This window comes from Jaculus jaculus, chromosome 14 (assembly GCF_020740685.1).
Source record: "Jaculus jaculus isolate mJacJac1 chromosome 14, mJacJac1.mat.Y.cur, whole genome shotgun sequence".
NCBI lineage: Eukaryota > Metazoa > Chordata > Mammalia > Rodentia > Dipodidae > Jaculus > Jaculus jaculus.
In genome coordinates, this window is record NC_059115.1 from 56,155,032 (window position 1) to 56,168,493 (window position 13,462).

Here is a 13,462-nt window from a genome sequence, read left to right on the forward strand (position 1 = left end):
GGAGGGTGCTGACAACCAGGGTGCAGGAGAGCAAGGTAGACCAGTGAGACAGAATACATATCGGGGTTATAGACCACGATTCCCAGGGGTCTTCCTCGCCAATGACAGCCCAGAGAGGATGGCAATGAAGAGGACAAGGAAAATCAAGGAGATGACACCCAAGGTCAGCAGCCACCTCAACGTCGGTACCGCCGCAACTTCAATTACTGACGCAGACGCCCAGAGAACCCCAAACTATAAGACAAAAGCAGGCGATCCACCGGCTGAAACTTCGTCGGCTCCCGAGGCTGAGCAGGGCGGGGCTGAGTCAATGCCGGCTTACCATCTTTACCATCATCCGGTTTAGTCATCCAACAAGAAGAAATGAATATGAAATTCCAGCAATAAGAAATGAACAAAAGATTGGAGCTGAGGACCTTAAGTGCTTCCTTTTTGCCCATTGACCAGATAAACTCGAACTACCTGCATTGACTATGCAGCATGGGGTTTTTATTATTTTTACCTAAAGATGTCTCTTTTTGGTAATGACAAACATGTTTTTTTAAAAAGCCTGGTTTTTGTCTATATACCTTTAAAGGTTTTTAAATTGTTTCATATCTGGTCAAGTTGATATTTTTAAGAACTTCATTTTTAATTTGTAATAAAAAGTTTACAACTTGATTTAAAAAAAAAAAAAGTCCACAAACCGCAAGCACCTGTTGTTAATAAAGGTCTTAAATAATGGAAAAAAAAAAAAAAGAACAAGGTGTAGAGTGATGAAGGAAGACACCCTATTTTGACCTCTGGCTTTCACATACATGCACATTCGCACACAGGCATGTACCCACACACACACACACACACACACACACACATACAAACACACACATGTGCACACTACATACACATACGCATGCAAGGAAAAGCTACAAAAAAAAGAATTTAAAAAAAATTAAAAAAAAAAGAATTAAAAGTTTGCAGCGTGAAGAAATGGTGTTTAAGGAGATAAGTATATGTGACCTGACTTAAACACTACACACTGGTAAAAAACATTGCATGGTACATGATGTAGTTACCTTGCTGAGACAAAACACCTGGGCCAAAAGCAGCATATGGAAGGGAAGTTACATCACAGCAGAGGAAATATGATAGAACAGAGACTGGGCGTCACATCTTCTCACACATCTGGCTGGTCTAAGTACTGGGCTCGGAGCTGGGCTATTAAATTAAACCTCAAGGTCCATTCCCAGGGACTCGCCTCCTCCAGCAAGACTCCCAAAGACTACTAGCTAGGGATCAAGTGTGAGGCGTGGGGGACACTTCGCATTCAAACTACCACAGTAACCTGCTGATAAGTATATTTTTGTTTATATAGATGACTTAAATTTAAAACTTTAAGAAAATTTACTAGAAAAGAAGCTGTTTTTCACTTATGATGAATTCCTCCACAATAATGCAATATGACTTCCCAGTGGCCCAATCCCTTGGCTTCTTTCTTACATTAGTATATTGGCGTGGGTCATGAAATTGGAAAGAGGGCTATGAGAGAGGAAGAAAAGGTCTTTAGGGAGGGCTGGGGAAAAAGGAAAAAAGAGGGTGGTAGAATACATGTGACAAAAGCAGAAAGGTGGACATTGGAGGGAGGAAAGGGGCCAAGAGCAGGCAGGTAGAGGAGAGGGTTGGGGGCAGAAATGGAGAGAAGATCAACAAAACCTGTACTATAAACATGTCATAATTACTATCACTGTGCATGCTAATAAAAGAAAACTAATGAAACGGGCTCAATATATAAAACACTTGTTGCTCAAAACGGAGTTCCTGAGGTCCACCCCAGGCCACACACAGCACAGCCAGAAACCACGGCAGGCTTCTGTAATACCAGCAGGCTGATAATGAGACGGGAGGCGGGGAAAGGAGAATTTCCTGGAAGCCCGGAACTTACGAGAAGCACAGCAAAAATCAACAGTGAGAACTAAAGAGAAGCTTCTTCAAAGGAGATGGAAGGCGAGGACGTTTGCCTTCTGACATCTGATGGTTGTCCTCTGACCTCCACACACACGCTGTGGCAAGCACACACTTACACTGGTTCACACATGGACACACACACAGCTAATGAAAAATAAATAAAAATAAAGTATTATTTATCTTAAGAAATACATGTTTCATGTTGGAGAGATGGCTCCTCCGTTGAGACACTTGCCTATAAAAACCTAACAAGATCAGTTTCCCAGTGCCCACAGAAAGCCAGATTCACAAAGTGACACATGTGTCTGGAGTTCATTTGCAGGAGTAGAGGCCCGGATGTGTCCATTTTCATTCTCTCTCTCCTCCTCTCATGCCAGGCATGGTGGTGCACGCTTTTCATCCCAGCACTTGGGAGATCGAGGTAGGATGATTGCTGTGAGTTCAAGGCCAGCCTGAGATTACAGAGTTAATTCTGGGTAAACCTGGGTTAGAGTGAGATCCTATCTCCAAAAACTGAAAAAAGAAAGAGAAAGAGAGAAAGAGAAAAACAAAAACAGAAAAGAAAGGAGGAAAGAGAGGAAGGAAGGAAGGAAGGAAGGAAGGAAGGAAGGAAGGAAGGAAGGAAGGAAGGAAGGAAGGAAGGAAGGAAAGAAAGAAAGAAAGAAAGAAAGAAAGAAAGAAAGAAAGAAAGAGAGAGGGAAAGAAATACATATATATATGGCCCCAGAACTGAAGGATCTTGCTCAGGTCTCGGCCAGGAAGTGACCATTCAGATATGAACCTGGCTTCTGAGCACTTTCTCTTAACAACAAGGATACTAGAAATTGTTTTCCATATCATACAATGCTTCACTATCAAAAGGAACTTTACTTTTTTTTCTCCTGAAAATACATTTGTCCCACATAAATACTGTAGAGGGCTCAGAAAGGACCTCTTGGTGACATAAACCTGCCTACAGTAAGGACATGGATAAACTGAAGGGCATGCATAGGTTTGGTTATCAAGGATGCATCTCCAGGGCTGGAGAGATGGCTTGGCAGTTAAGGCGCTTGCCTGTGAAGCCTAAGGACCCATGTTAGACTCTCCAGATCCCATGTCGGCCAGATGCACAAAGGTGAGGCAAGCACAAAGCTGCACATGCCCACTGGGTGGTGCAAGGGTCTGGTGTTCGACTGCAGTGGCTGAGGCCCTGGCACGCCAGTTCTCTTTCTCAGTCTTTCTGTCTCTCTCTGTCTCTTTCTCTCTCACTTGCTCTGTCTAAAATAAATAAATATTTTTTAAAAGAATGCATCTCCAAATAGCCATGAAAATGGCAACTTGACACCTCCAAGTTCTCCAAGATTATTTGAATCTGTATCTTGATCATAAACACATTCCTAGCATGGAAAATTAATGTTTTCTTTTTTCTTTTATTTTTTTGATGTAGGGTTTCACTCTAGCTGAGGCTGACATGGAATTCACTATGTAGTCTCAGGGTGGCCTTGAACTCATGGTGATCCTCCTACCTCTGCCTCCCGAGTGCTGGGATTAAAGGCGTGCATGATCACGCCTGGCTAGCATGGAAAATGAGGTTCTGAAGCCACAAAATATTATATACATGCTATGTATGCTGACATATATCCACATACATTAGGGACTATATGTATTCACATGTAACACATTTTTTATGTGGGGTGTACCTGACACCTTTAATTATCACTGTTGCATTTTTCTCACATCCCTTTGTGGGTATGACAGTAAGCAGAATAGACAAATCCCACACCATCAGGCACCCAGGCCTCTGGATGCATTAATCGTCTATCAAACAGGAAATTTCAGGCAGCTCACAGGATGTGGGCGTGACTCGATGCTGGGTAAGTACTATGACTGCTCTCACGGAAGGGCTTAAAAAATGGAAAACATTCAGAAGTGCCCAGGGAAGTTTTAGCCTAATTCTGATTTAATGGAGAAAATGGTATCCTCTCTGGTGGTAGTTTATGGCTTTATAATTCTGTTTACAAAAGCCATAATCTTTTGCCTAGAGTAGTGCATCTAATAATATCCATGATCAAATTTAAGCCAACCTGTAAGTCATAACCACAATATATCAGGAAGCAGAACTTCAAAATAGCATCATCCAGCCACAAAGTGAAGGTCATGGGAAAAGTACAGAAAAACAGGAATAATACTTGCAGTGTTCAGAATTCTCAATAAAATCATGTAATTTTGATCCCCTTAAGAAGCATACTGAACAATTTGGCCTCATGTCTGGCATAAAACTTCTCTATGTATATTTCCTATACATCTGTTCACAAATACATTCCAAATAGTGGGCGATAAAAGTTTATTCTGCCCTTATTGGCTTCAAAAGTCAGTACAAATAAAACACAAAGAAATAAGTGTTTAAAGAAATGGAAATGCTAATTACTATGATTTTATTCATATGTGCTGTATATGTGTGCATAACTATCACAGCATAAATATACACCAATATGTGTCAATTAAATTTCTTTGGAGCGCAATTACGAATGTTCGCTGACATCCTTATTTATTAATTTTTATATATTTTATTTATTTATTTCTTTATTTGAGAGAGAGAGAGAGAATGGGCGCACCAGGGCCTCCAGCCATTGCAGACGAACTCCAGGTGCATGCACCCCCTTGTGCATCTGGCTTACGTAGGTCCTGGGGAATCAAACCAGGATCCTCTGGCTTTGTAGGCAAACGCCTTAACCACTAAGCCATCTCTCCAGCCCCACTGACATCTTTAAAGGTGTCAACTCATGGGTTACACTTCTTTCTGGCTGCGTTTCTTCTAAGTATTCCACAGAGCTCTGTTGGTCCTCAAATCCTATTTGGAAACTGGAAGTGATGTCACCTCCCAATAGGAAACTGGCCAAAGAAAGGAGAGCCATAACTTAAAGCCACTGCCTCAAAATTGCCATAAAGAACCAGTCCCTTAGCCGGGCATGGTGGCGCACCCCTTTAATCCCAGCACTCGGGCGGCAGAGGTAGGAGGATTGTCATGAGTTCGATGCCACCCTGAGACTCCGTAGTGAATTCCAGGTCAGCCTGGGCTAGAGTGAGACCCTACCTCAAAAACCAAAAAACAACAACAACAAAGAAGCAGTCCCTCTTCAAGACCCTCTCCTACCATTTCCCCATCTCCTGGGATTCAGTGACATCAACCAGCCCAAAGATGAGTGCCTGAAGACCTCAAAGAACCTAGCCACATTAGGCAAGGCTCAGCTACAAGGTGGGCAGGACCATCTACCAGACTCTAATTCTGAACTCGGCACAGCAAGCATTCATCCGAGTTTTCTAGTGCAGACTCACCTTCAAGGGAAGGATTTCCCAGAACCGTCCAGCCCAGAGGCAGCTCCAGCTGGGTCAGAGCTAGCACAAGCTCTTCATCCAAGGCAGGCAGAGCGTCCACGGTCAGGGCGAACGGGGTCAGCAGGCTCTGGTGGCTACAGGCTGTAAGGCGGTCAGCTTGAGTAACCAGCAAACGAGCCAGCCTGCAGGCCATGTTGTCCACGTAGGTCACTGAGCCAGAGCCCATGGTCACCGGGGAGTAACCCTCTGAGCAGAGGCACACAGACACCATCACCGTCTCCTGAAGCTGGTGGCCTGGATGACAGGATAGTGGACATTTCAGACTGACTCTGAAGGACTCACTCACCCAGTCACCCTCAAACTGGCTCAGCATGCTGCCTGAGAAGACAAGACTCTCCCAAGGGATAGGGAGAAGGAAACCCACAAATCTCAAAACTGTCACACCTAGGGACTGAGTAAGAGCCTACTCCATCTTTTCTCTGTGACACCAGAGTCTGAAAGGATGCTTTAAGCCCTCTGAGCACTTTCTGAGTCTAGTCCCTCCTTGTCACCATGCAGTTATTCAACACACTTGACCTTTCACTTCAATTCAACCCTGGCACTCCAGTCTGTCGCCTTAAAGGCCTTTGCACTTTTCTGTTCTGTACTTTCCTCCTGAGTCATCCACTTTTACCCATTTATTAAGGTGATATTTTTATGTCAATACCAGAAGATTACATGTGGTCACTCTAATTTCATAGAGCTCCTTTGAATGTGGGATGAAGACCACTAAACAGAAAATATACATAAACATGGGCTGGAGAGATGGCTTAGCAGTTAAGGTGCTTGCCTGCAAAGCCTAAGGACCTAGGTTTGATTCCTTGGGACCCATGTAAAGCCAGATGCACAAGGTGGGCACGCACATCTGGAGTTCGTCTCCTGACGCACCTATTCTCTGTCTCTTCTCTCTCTCTTTCTCCCCCTCATAAATAAACAAAAACATGAAATATATATGAAGAAAATACACATAAGCAGAACATATACACATATGTATATATGTTTATGTATATGTGAACTTACTCAACAGAAATGTTTCCCAGTGCCCCTCCAATAACTTAGTACACAGGAAGGGAAGGAGGCTGGTTTCTCCATGTATAAGAGAAAAAGACAAAACAAAAAGCTTCACTATGGCTGGGCATGGTGGTGCACACCTTTAATCCCAGCACTCGGGAGGCAGAGGTAGGAGGATCGCCGTGAGTTCAAGGCCACCCTGAGACTCCATAGTGAATTCCATGTCAGCCTGGGCTATAGTGAGATCTTACCTCGGAAAAAAAAAAAAAAAAAAAAGCGCTTTACTATGAAGAGGGCCACTTTAGTTTTTCTTTTTATTCCTTCTCTATAAGATGCTCAGTAAAAGGGAAAACAGAAAAGAGCAGGGAACTGAAGGCAGGAAAGAGGTCAAGGGAAATGCATAAAAGCAAAAGGACCCCAGCAGCAAATAACAGTGGACCATTAGCTTTAAAAAAAACAAAAAATAAGGACTGGAGTTACTGGGCCACAGAGAGAAGTGCTTAAAATTTCTCACATTGGGACGTGGTCTCAGTTTGGGACAACAGATGTGGCGTGAGCAACACCAGGCAAAATGGACGACATCCCCAGTGCTCCACATCCGCGCTCGGCCTGTGATTTCTGGTGTTTACTGCCTACCTTCCCTCTGCACGGAGCAGGTGCACTTCTGAAGTATTTAAGAACATAGCTCCTTCAAAGTGAGCCCATGGACTGCAGCGATGGATCAGGAGTCACGGCACTTGCTTGCATAGCCTGCCAGCCCAGGTTCAGTTCTCCAGTACCCAGGTAAAGCCTGATGCCCAAAGGGGCACATGCATCTAGACTTTGTTTGCAGTGACAAGAGGCTGTGGTGCACCATATTCTCTCCCTACCCCCTCCTCTTATAGATAGATAGATGATAGACAGATAGATAGATAGATAGATAGATAGATAGATAGATAGATAGATGGATAGATGATAGATAAATGATAGATGGATGGATTGATAGATACATAGACAGATAGATAGATGATAGATGGATAGATAGGCAGACAGGTAAAAGAAAATCTAGTTTCCTAAACTGAAATTCTCTATGACACAACCTAAGAAAGCTCGAAAGATTGATCGAAGGTTAAGAAAAGCCAATCAATCCGGACAAAAGCGAAACAAAAAGAACCCACACCCTGCCTGCCCTGCAGGTAAAGACATTTCAATTCACCTTGGTGGAATTCAATCACACCTTCAGATCTCTTAGATACACAGGCCCCCCCCCCCCCCAGTGACAACACAAAACCTCTGTACCTGAGAGCAGTCAGCTCATTATAACAGATTAACTGGGCATGTTCATTTGTCCTCTGTCACCACGGCACTTGCAGAAGGCAACTAGGAGAGTTACAAGTCTCAAAACACAAACACTGTGGTGGTGGGCAAAGAATGTTCTGAAGCTTGAGACCCAATAAGGAAAATCAGGGGTGGACAGAGAATGCAGGCCACCGGACCGGAGGAAGCAAGGAGGAGAGAGGTGGACCTGGGGTCCACCTGCCAGGCTGACCGCAGGGGAAGAAGGAGAGGAAAGACAAGCTTTTCATGCAAGCTCTTGCTGAGCCACCCGGGCAACAGGCCTTGGGACTAAGGAAGTGACTCAGGATAGTGCTTTCACTGTTGCCTACTCCTAAAGCACACCAGACCCCTACTCCCTGTCTCTTTCTCTCTCAATCTCTCTTTCACACACACACACATACACACCCGCGTGCACTCATGACCTTGGAGAACTTTTTCTGTTCCCTCTGGGTGTCCCTGGAGGGAGGATGTCTGCATACAGATTCCCCAGCTGTCCAATGAAGAGGCCACCTCACCTGGAATGCTGGATCGGAGAACGTTGTCCTCAATGCGCTCCGCGATCATCACGTGTCTCTGATGAGACCCATCGTAAATGAAGTAGAATTCGGCATCTTCAGGAAGATAAACATTTTTCCCAAACTTTGCAAAGATTGTCATTTGTCCCTAAAAAACAGAAAAAAAAAAAAAAAGCCAGCGCATCATTACACTTCCTTGTTCTGACTCTAAGAAACCACGAGGAAAGGGCACAGAGCCAAAACAGTGTGGCTTGTTACATTCACTTCATGTGAGTGAGCTCAAATGTCACGAATCCTGCTTTCCAACAAAAACAGTTTTGACATCGGGAAGACGCTTCCTGGTACATTTAGTATAAGTGTCAGAGCTGGTCTGTTCTCTTCTGAACATTAAAGAAGTTCAAGGGATAGGCAAGAATTGACACGAAATTTTTTTTTAATTTACTAGAGGTATGGGTATGTTTTTCTCGTTGTCCTTTACTTTTTTTATTTTTATTTTTTTGGCTTTTTCAAGGTAGGGTCTCACTCTAGCGCAGGCTGACCTGGAGTTCACTATGTAGTCTCTCAGGCCAGCCTGTGATCTTCCTACCTCTGCCTCCCAAGTTCTGGGATGAAAGGTGTGTGCCATCACGCCTGGCTTCTCATTGTCTTTTACTTTTAATCCTATCTACCAAACATCATGCTTCGATTAATTTTTATCATATACATGAAATACCACAAATGTTCATTATAATTACATTAGGTCTGGCCTTACCCTGTGCTAGACCACTGTGTGTTGCAGGAAGCTTTAACTATTCACAGACAATGCTAAATAAGCTAAATGAGCAGATTCGCTCGCTCACTCCCACACTCACTCTACCAGTTCTCTGAGGGATTCCCAAGCCCTCTTTCTCAACCTGCCTGGCCTCACCCTTTCTCCTAAGAGCTTCATGTTAGTACAAAGCCTTACAGAGGGCCCTAGTCCCAAGGAGAGGAGCTACGTCAAAGCAATGGGACCGCAGGCTAGTGGAGATGAGTATGCGATCTTGCATGGACTTGGTTGGGGGCTGAATCAGCAGAGATTCACCCTAGGAGCGGCGGCCGCGTAAAAACCCTGCTGGGTCATCTCAGGACCCCACAGAGTTTGAGTGATCCAGGACACTCCCTACCGAAAGAAAAAGAAAAGAAAAAAAGGCAGGGCCTCCAGGGAAAGGGTGCATTCTGCCCAGCCTGCAGGAGTGGTAAGGATGCACAAAGGAGGGGGTAGAAGGGTCATCCACTCTGGACGGCCTCCAGAGCTCGCTCAGTGTGGAGAAAGAAGCATCTAGACTTGTGTGTGCCTGCCCAACAAAAACAAACCCGTGTCTCGGTCTGAGACTGGAGGGAAAGGCAAGCCGGGAAAAGTCAGTGCAGCCTCCAGGACATCAGTTTGCCTTTTGGTGAGTATCAGCCTAGCAGGATGCTAAGAGGCCAATCAGGGACATTGACAGTCAGTGCTTGACCCCTCTCTTCCAGCAGCCATTGCTCATTATTTAAATCTTTAAAAAAAATTTTTTTTTAAAGCTATGTTTTCATAGTGGTTTTCAATCACATACTCAAAAGAAGTTATCTGAAATTAGGAACTGGTGTAAATTTCAATCACGGAGTTCTGAGAAACTCACTGGTTCTCAATTTTGAATAGTCCTTTTTTCCTGCACGCAAGTTCACGCAAACGTAATCGATAGAAAGCAACATGCTACCATACAACTGCTTCAGGAAAAAGTTCAGGAAGGAGATTTGAAAAGCAAAAGAAAAAATATATATTGGCACACATCTGATGGGGCTAAGAGGGGAAACTTAGATGAATTTCCATTTCCTGAAAAAGGAAGAACAGCTTGCTTTAGCCATGTTCCTAGTTGCTACAGGGGCTGTTAATTATCCACAGATAGAATCTGACCTGACCTACCCGTGGTTTTGTTTTTAAACAGAAAACAGACTGTATAAAGAGATCAAAGATTTTCACAGATCACAAGGGTATCTTATCTGCATCTATTCCAAACAATGGTCATATTACTGTGCCATGTGGTTGGGTGACCATCTAGGTGAGCATTTCACTACAACCTTTTCCAGTGTAACCCCTTCTCTAACAATCTATCTTTAATTTGTGGCCTTTGCTTTTGAGAACCAGCCACGCTTTACGTTGGTAAAGAAGTCTGGAACTTCAGAATACAAGGAGTCTCTTTCTTAGGAAATCGCTATGAATTTGGTCTGTAGGGAGTCTGACCAGTTCTTCACCCAAGTACTGGAGAAAACTGTCCTCGTGCTTCTGGCAACAAGAGGGGGAAATGGAACCAATGTGAAATATGCTAGATCCCTCTTATTTATAAGCCTGTCCTGAGAAGAAGCCAGTCAGAGTTCAGCTGACCGTTATACAAATCACTGGTGTCCTCAGACACGGTTAAGTCAGCACATCTCAGAGAAGATGAAAACAGATCGGCAGGCTTGACAGACGGGGTGTGTGATGGTTGGATTCAGGTGTTCCCCGTAAACTTATGTGTTCTGAATGCTTGATCCCCAACTGATGGCAACGTGGGAACTGGAACCTTGTTGGAGCTGTATTATTAGGGATGGGCTTATGACTATTACAGCCAGCTTTCCATTGCCAATACTCTCCTCCTACTGTTGCCCACCTGATGTTGGCCGGGTGATGATCTCCAGCTTCTGCTTGCGCAGGTTTTCCTGCCATCACGGAGCTTCCCCTCAAGACTGTGAGCCGAAATAAAACTTTTCCTCTTATAAGCTGCTTTCAGTCAGGGGCTTTATTGCAGCAATAAGAAGGTAATTGCTACATTAAAATAGGTACCGGGAATGGGGTCATTGATACTAGAGACCTGCCTGTGTGGCTTTCATCCTTTTGGAATGGGATTTATGGGAGGAATGTGGAAGGATTTGAAACCTTAGTCTAAGAGACACTTTGTAGTGCTGAAGACAGAGTTTTAGGAAGTTCCTTAATAACATCCAGACAGCCATACTCTTCAGCCAGAATGACTATAATGTCTTCCACACAGCCCAAAGTAAGCAAAAATTTTAGTCTTTCAGAAATGTCCAAACTCTGAAATAATTTTCTTCCCACATAAAGTTCAAATAAAAGTATTCCAAGAGACCTACATCTGATTTGTGGCCAGAAGCAGTGGGGTTTTTTTTTGTTTGTTTGTTTTGGGGTTTGTTTGTTTTTTTTGCTTTTGTTTTTATTTGGCACATGATCAGTAGTTTTGACAATTCCTTCAGGTTCCAGATGCGATGGATATCCTACTGGGAAATCAACATCATCACCATGAGCTGTCATATGATAAGGTCCAAATTTATCCAGTTCCTTGCAATCCAACAGGATGAGACAAAGCCTGGTCTACTATGCCATGTCTGTTCATGTACTGGAAGCCCTGAAGTACTTAAAATGCCATGCGCAAAACCTCTGAATAACTTACAGGCTTCCTTTCTCCAAGCTTGTCTCTCAGACCCTGTTTACAGTGTTCTACCACCTCAGCACAGCTGCGATGCCTGTCTGTGCAGGGCAAGGCACGGGACTCTGCGTGGACACTGGGCCACTCCACGGGGGCTGGAGCTGACCTGGATCTGTGAGCCAAGGTGGCCAAGAGTAGCCCTTCAGAACCAGGTCCAGATTATGACTCCAAGATCCTCTGACAGCTCCCAGCACCCCGCCTACATGGGGGCCTTGGCCCAGCCATCCCTCAGCAGTCTTTTTTATTTATTTATTTATTATTTATTTGACAGAGAAAGAGGGAGGGAGAGAGAGAGAATGAATGGGCGTGCCAGGGCCTCCAGCCACTGCAAACGAACTCCAGACATGTGTGCCCCCCCCCTGTGCATCTGGCTAATGTGGGCCCTTGGGAACCGAACCTGGGTCCTTAGGCTTTGCAGGCAAACTCCTTAACCGCTAAGCCATCCCTCCAGCTCCACCTCAGCAGTCTTATATATGGACCTTTCCTTACTGTTATCTCATGCTCGTCAGCAGCCTAAGGGAAGGAGACTTTGCGTATGTAGTGCCAAATAGCTCCTGGCCTCATTGCAGAAAAAAGGCCAAAAACCTGTTTTTCTGCTACTGCCCTTTTCAGACTTACTCAGGCTTTTCTGGACAACTTGAATCTCTTTGCTACATACATTTCTTTTGTTTAAAAAAAAATTTTTTGTACTTTCATTCATTTATTTGAGAGAGAGAGAGAATGGGCACACCAAGGCCTCCAGCCACTGTGAAGAAATTCCAGATTCAAGAGAAAGTATGACAATGCAAAAGTTATTTCTTATATACATGTATGTGCGCGCGCGCGCGTGTGTGTGTGTGTGTGTATATATACATATATATATACACACACACACACACACACACACACACACACACACACACACATATATATATATATATATATCTGTATCCATATTAACTTTTATGGTAGAGTACTTCAAATTTTAGACAGTGCTTCCTTGCTTATTTTCTCATCTTATTCCACAGGAATACTTGGGATCCTTCTTCCTGAAGGAAGGCAGTGACAAGTCAGGCCTAGTGAGGAACCAACATGTTCCTGTGCCTGGCCCAACATACTTTTTTCCCCATCATATTATAACACAAACAGCAAGTACCAAGATATTTGTTGACTTTACATTTAATACATTTATTTTGAGGCACCTTGGTTGGAACTCACTCTGTAGCCCAGGTTGGCCTCGAATTCACGGCAATCCTCCTACCTTCTTCTCCCATGTGCTGGGATTACTAGAGTGAACTGTCATACCCAGCTACATTTCATATACCTAATAAGAGGTTTCTGATTCTAAAACCCCCAAGTATATTCAACTCGGCATTCACTTTATATACTTAGTACAAAAGTTCTCATCATGAAATCCACGGGCCAATGGCAGGGGAGGGAGGGCTTTCCTCAGTCCTCCTGAATGTGTATGTAATAGATGCAGGCCTGTCCTTGGGGAGCCTGTTGTTCAGTCAGAGATTCTTAGATGACACAAGGAGCGCATGATCCCAACAAGTTAACAACCACCAAATTAAAACATATAAAACCATCCCGCTTTTGTTGTATATGAAACATCAGGAATATTCAAATCCAACTGAGGCAGTTAGGGTGACTAGGGCCCCAAAAGTAAAAAGCAGGAATGTCTTTGGGCCTATCCTTGGAGTCTCGACTTTGCTAGAGATCAGAGAAGAATCTGGCTTCTCCTTATCTCTTGCCTAAAGGAGTTTCCCATGGCTGTTTCCTCATGAACAGCCTGAGCACCTCCCTGGAAGGGAGGGCCCCTTTCCTAGAACCAATCAGCCCTCACTCTGGTTCAGCTGAACCCAA

General features: G+C 44.1%; 1 protein-coding gene across 3 annotated transcripts in view; it reads right to left on the bottom strand.

Annotated features, from left to right (window-relative positions):
* The window catches only part of Arhgef28 (Rho guanine nucleotide exchange factor 28), a 361,317-nt gene that overhangs the window by 214,030 nt on the left and 133,825 nt on the right, over positions 1–13,462 (bottom strand). For all 3 annotated transcript variants that reach the window (XM_045133599.1, XM_045133602.1, XM_045133601.1), the window contains exons 3-4: positions 8,142–8,289; positions 5,260–5,553 (exon numbers count right to left, since the gene is read on the bottom strand). In XM_045133599.1, coding sequence (XP_044989534.1) covers positions 5,260–5,553; positions 8,142–8,289 — 442 coding nt within the window. The remainder of the gene's footprint in view (positions 1–5,259; positions 5,554–8,141; positions 8,290–13,462) is intronic.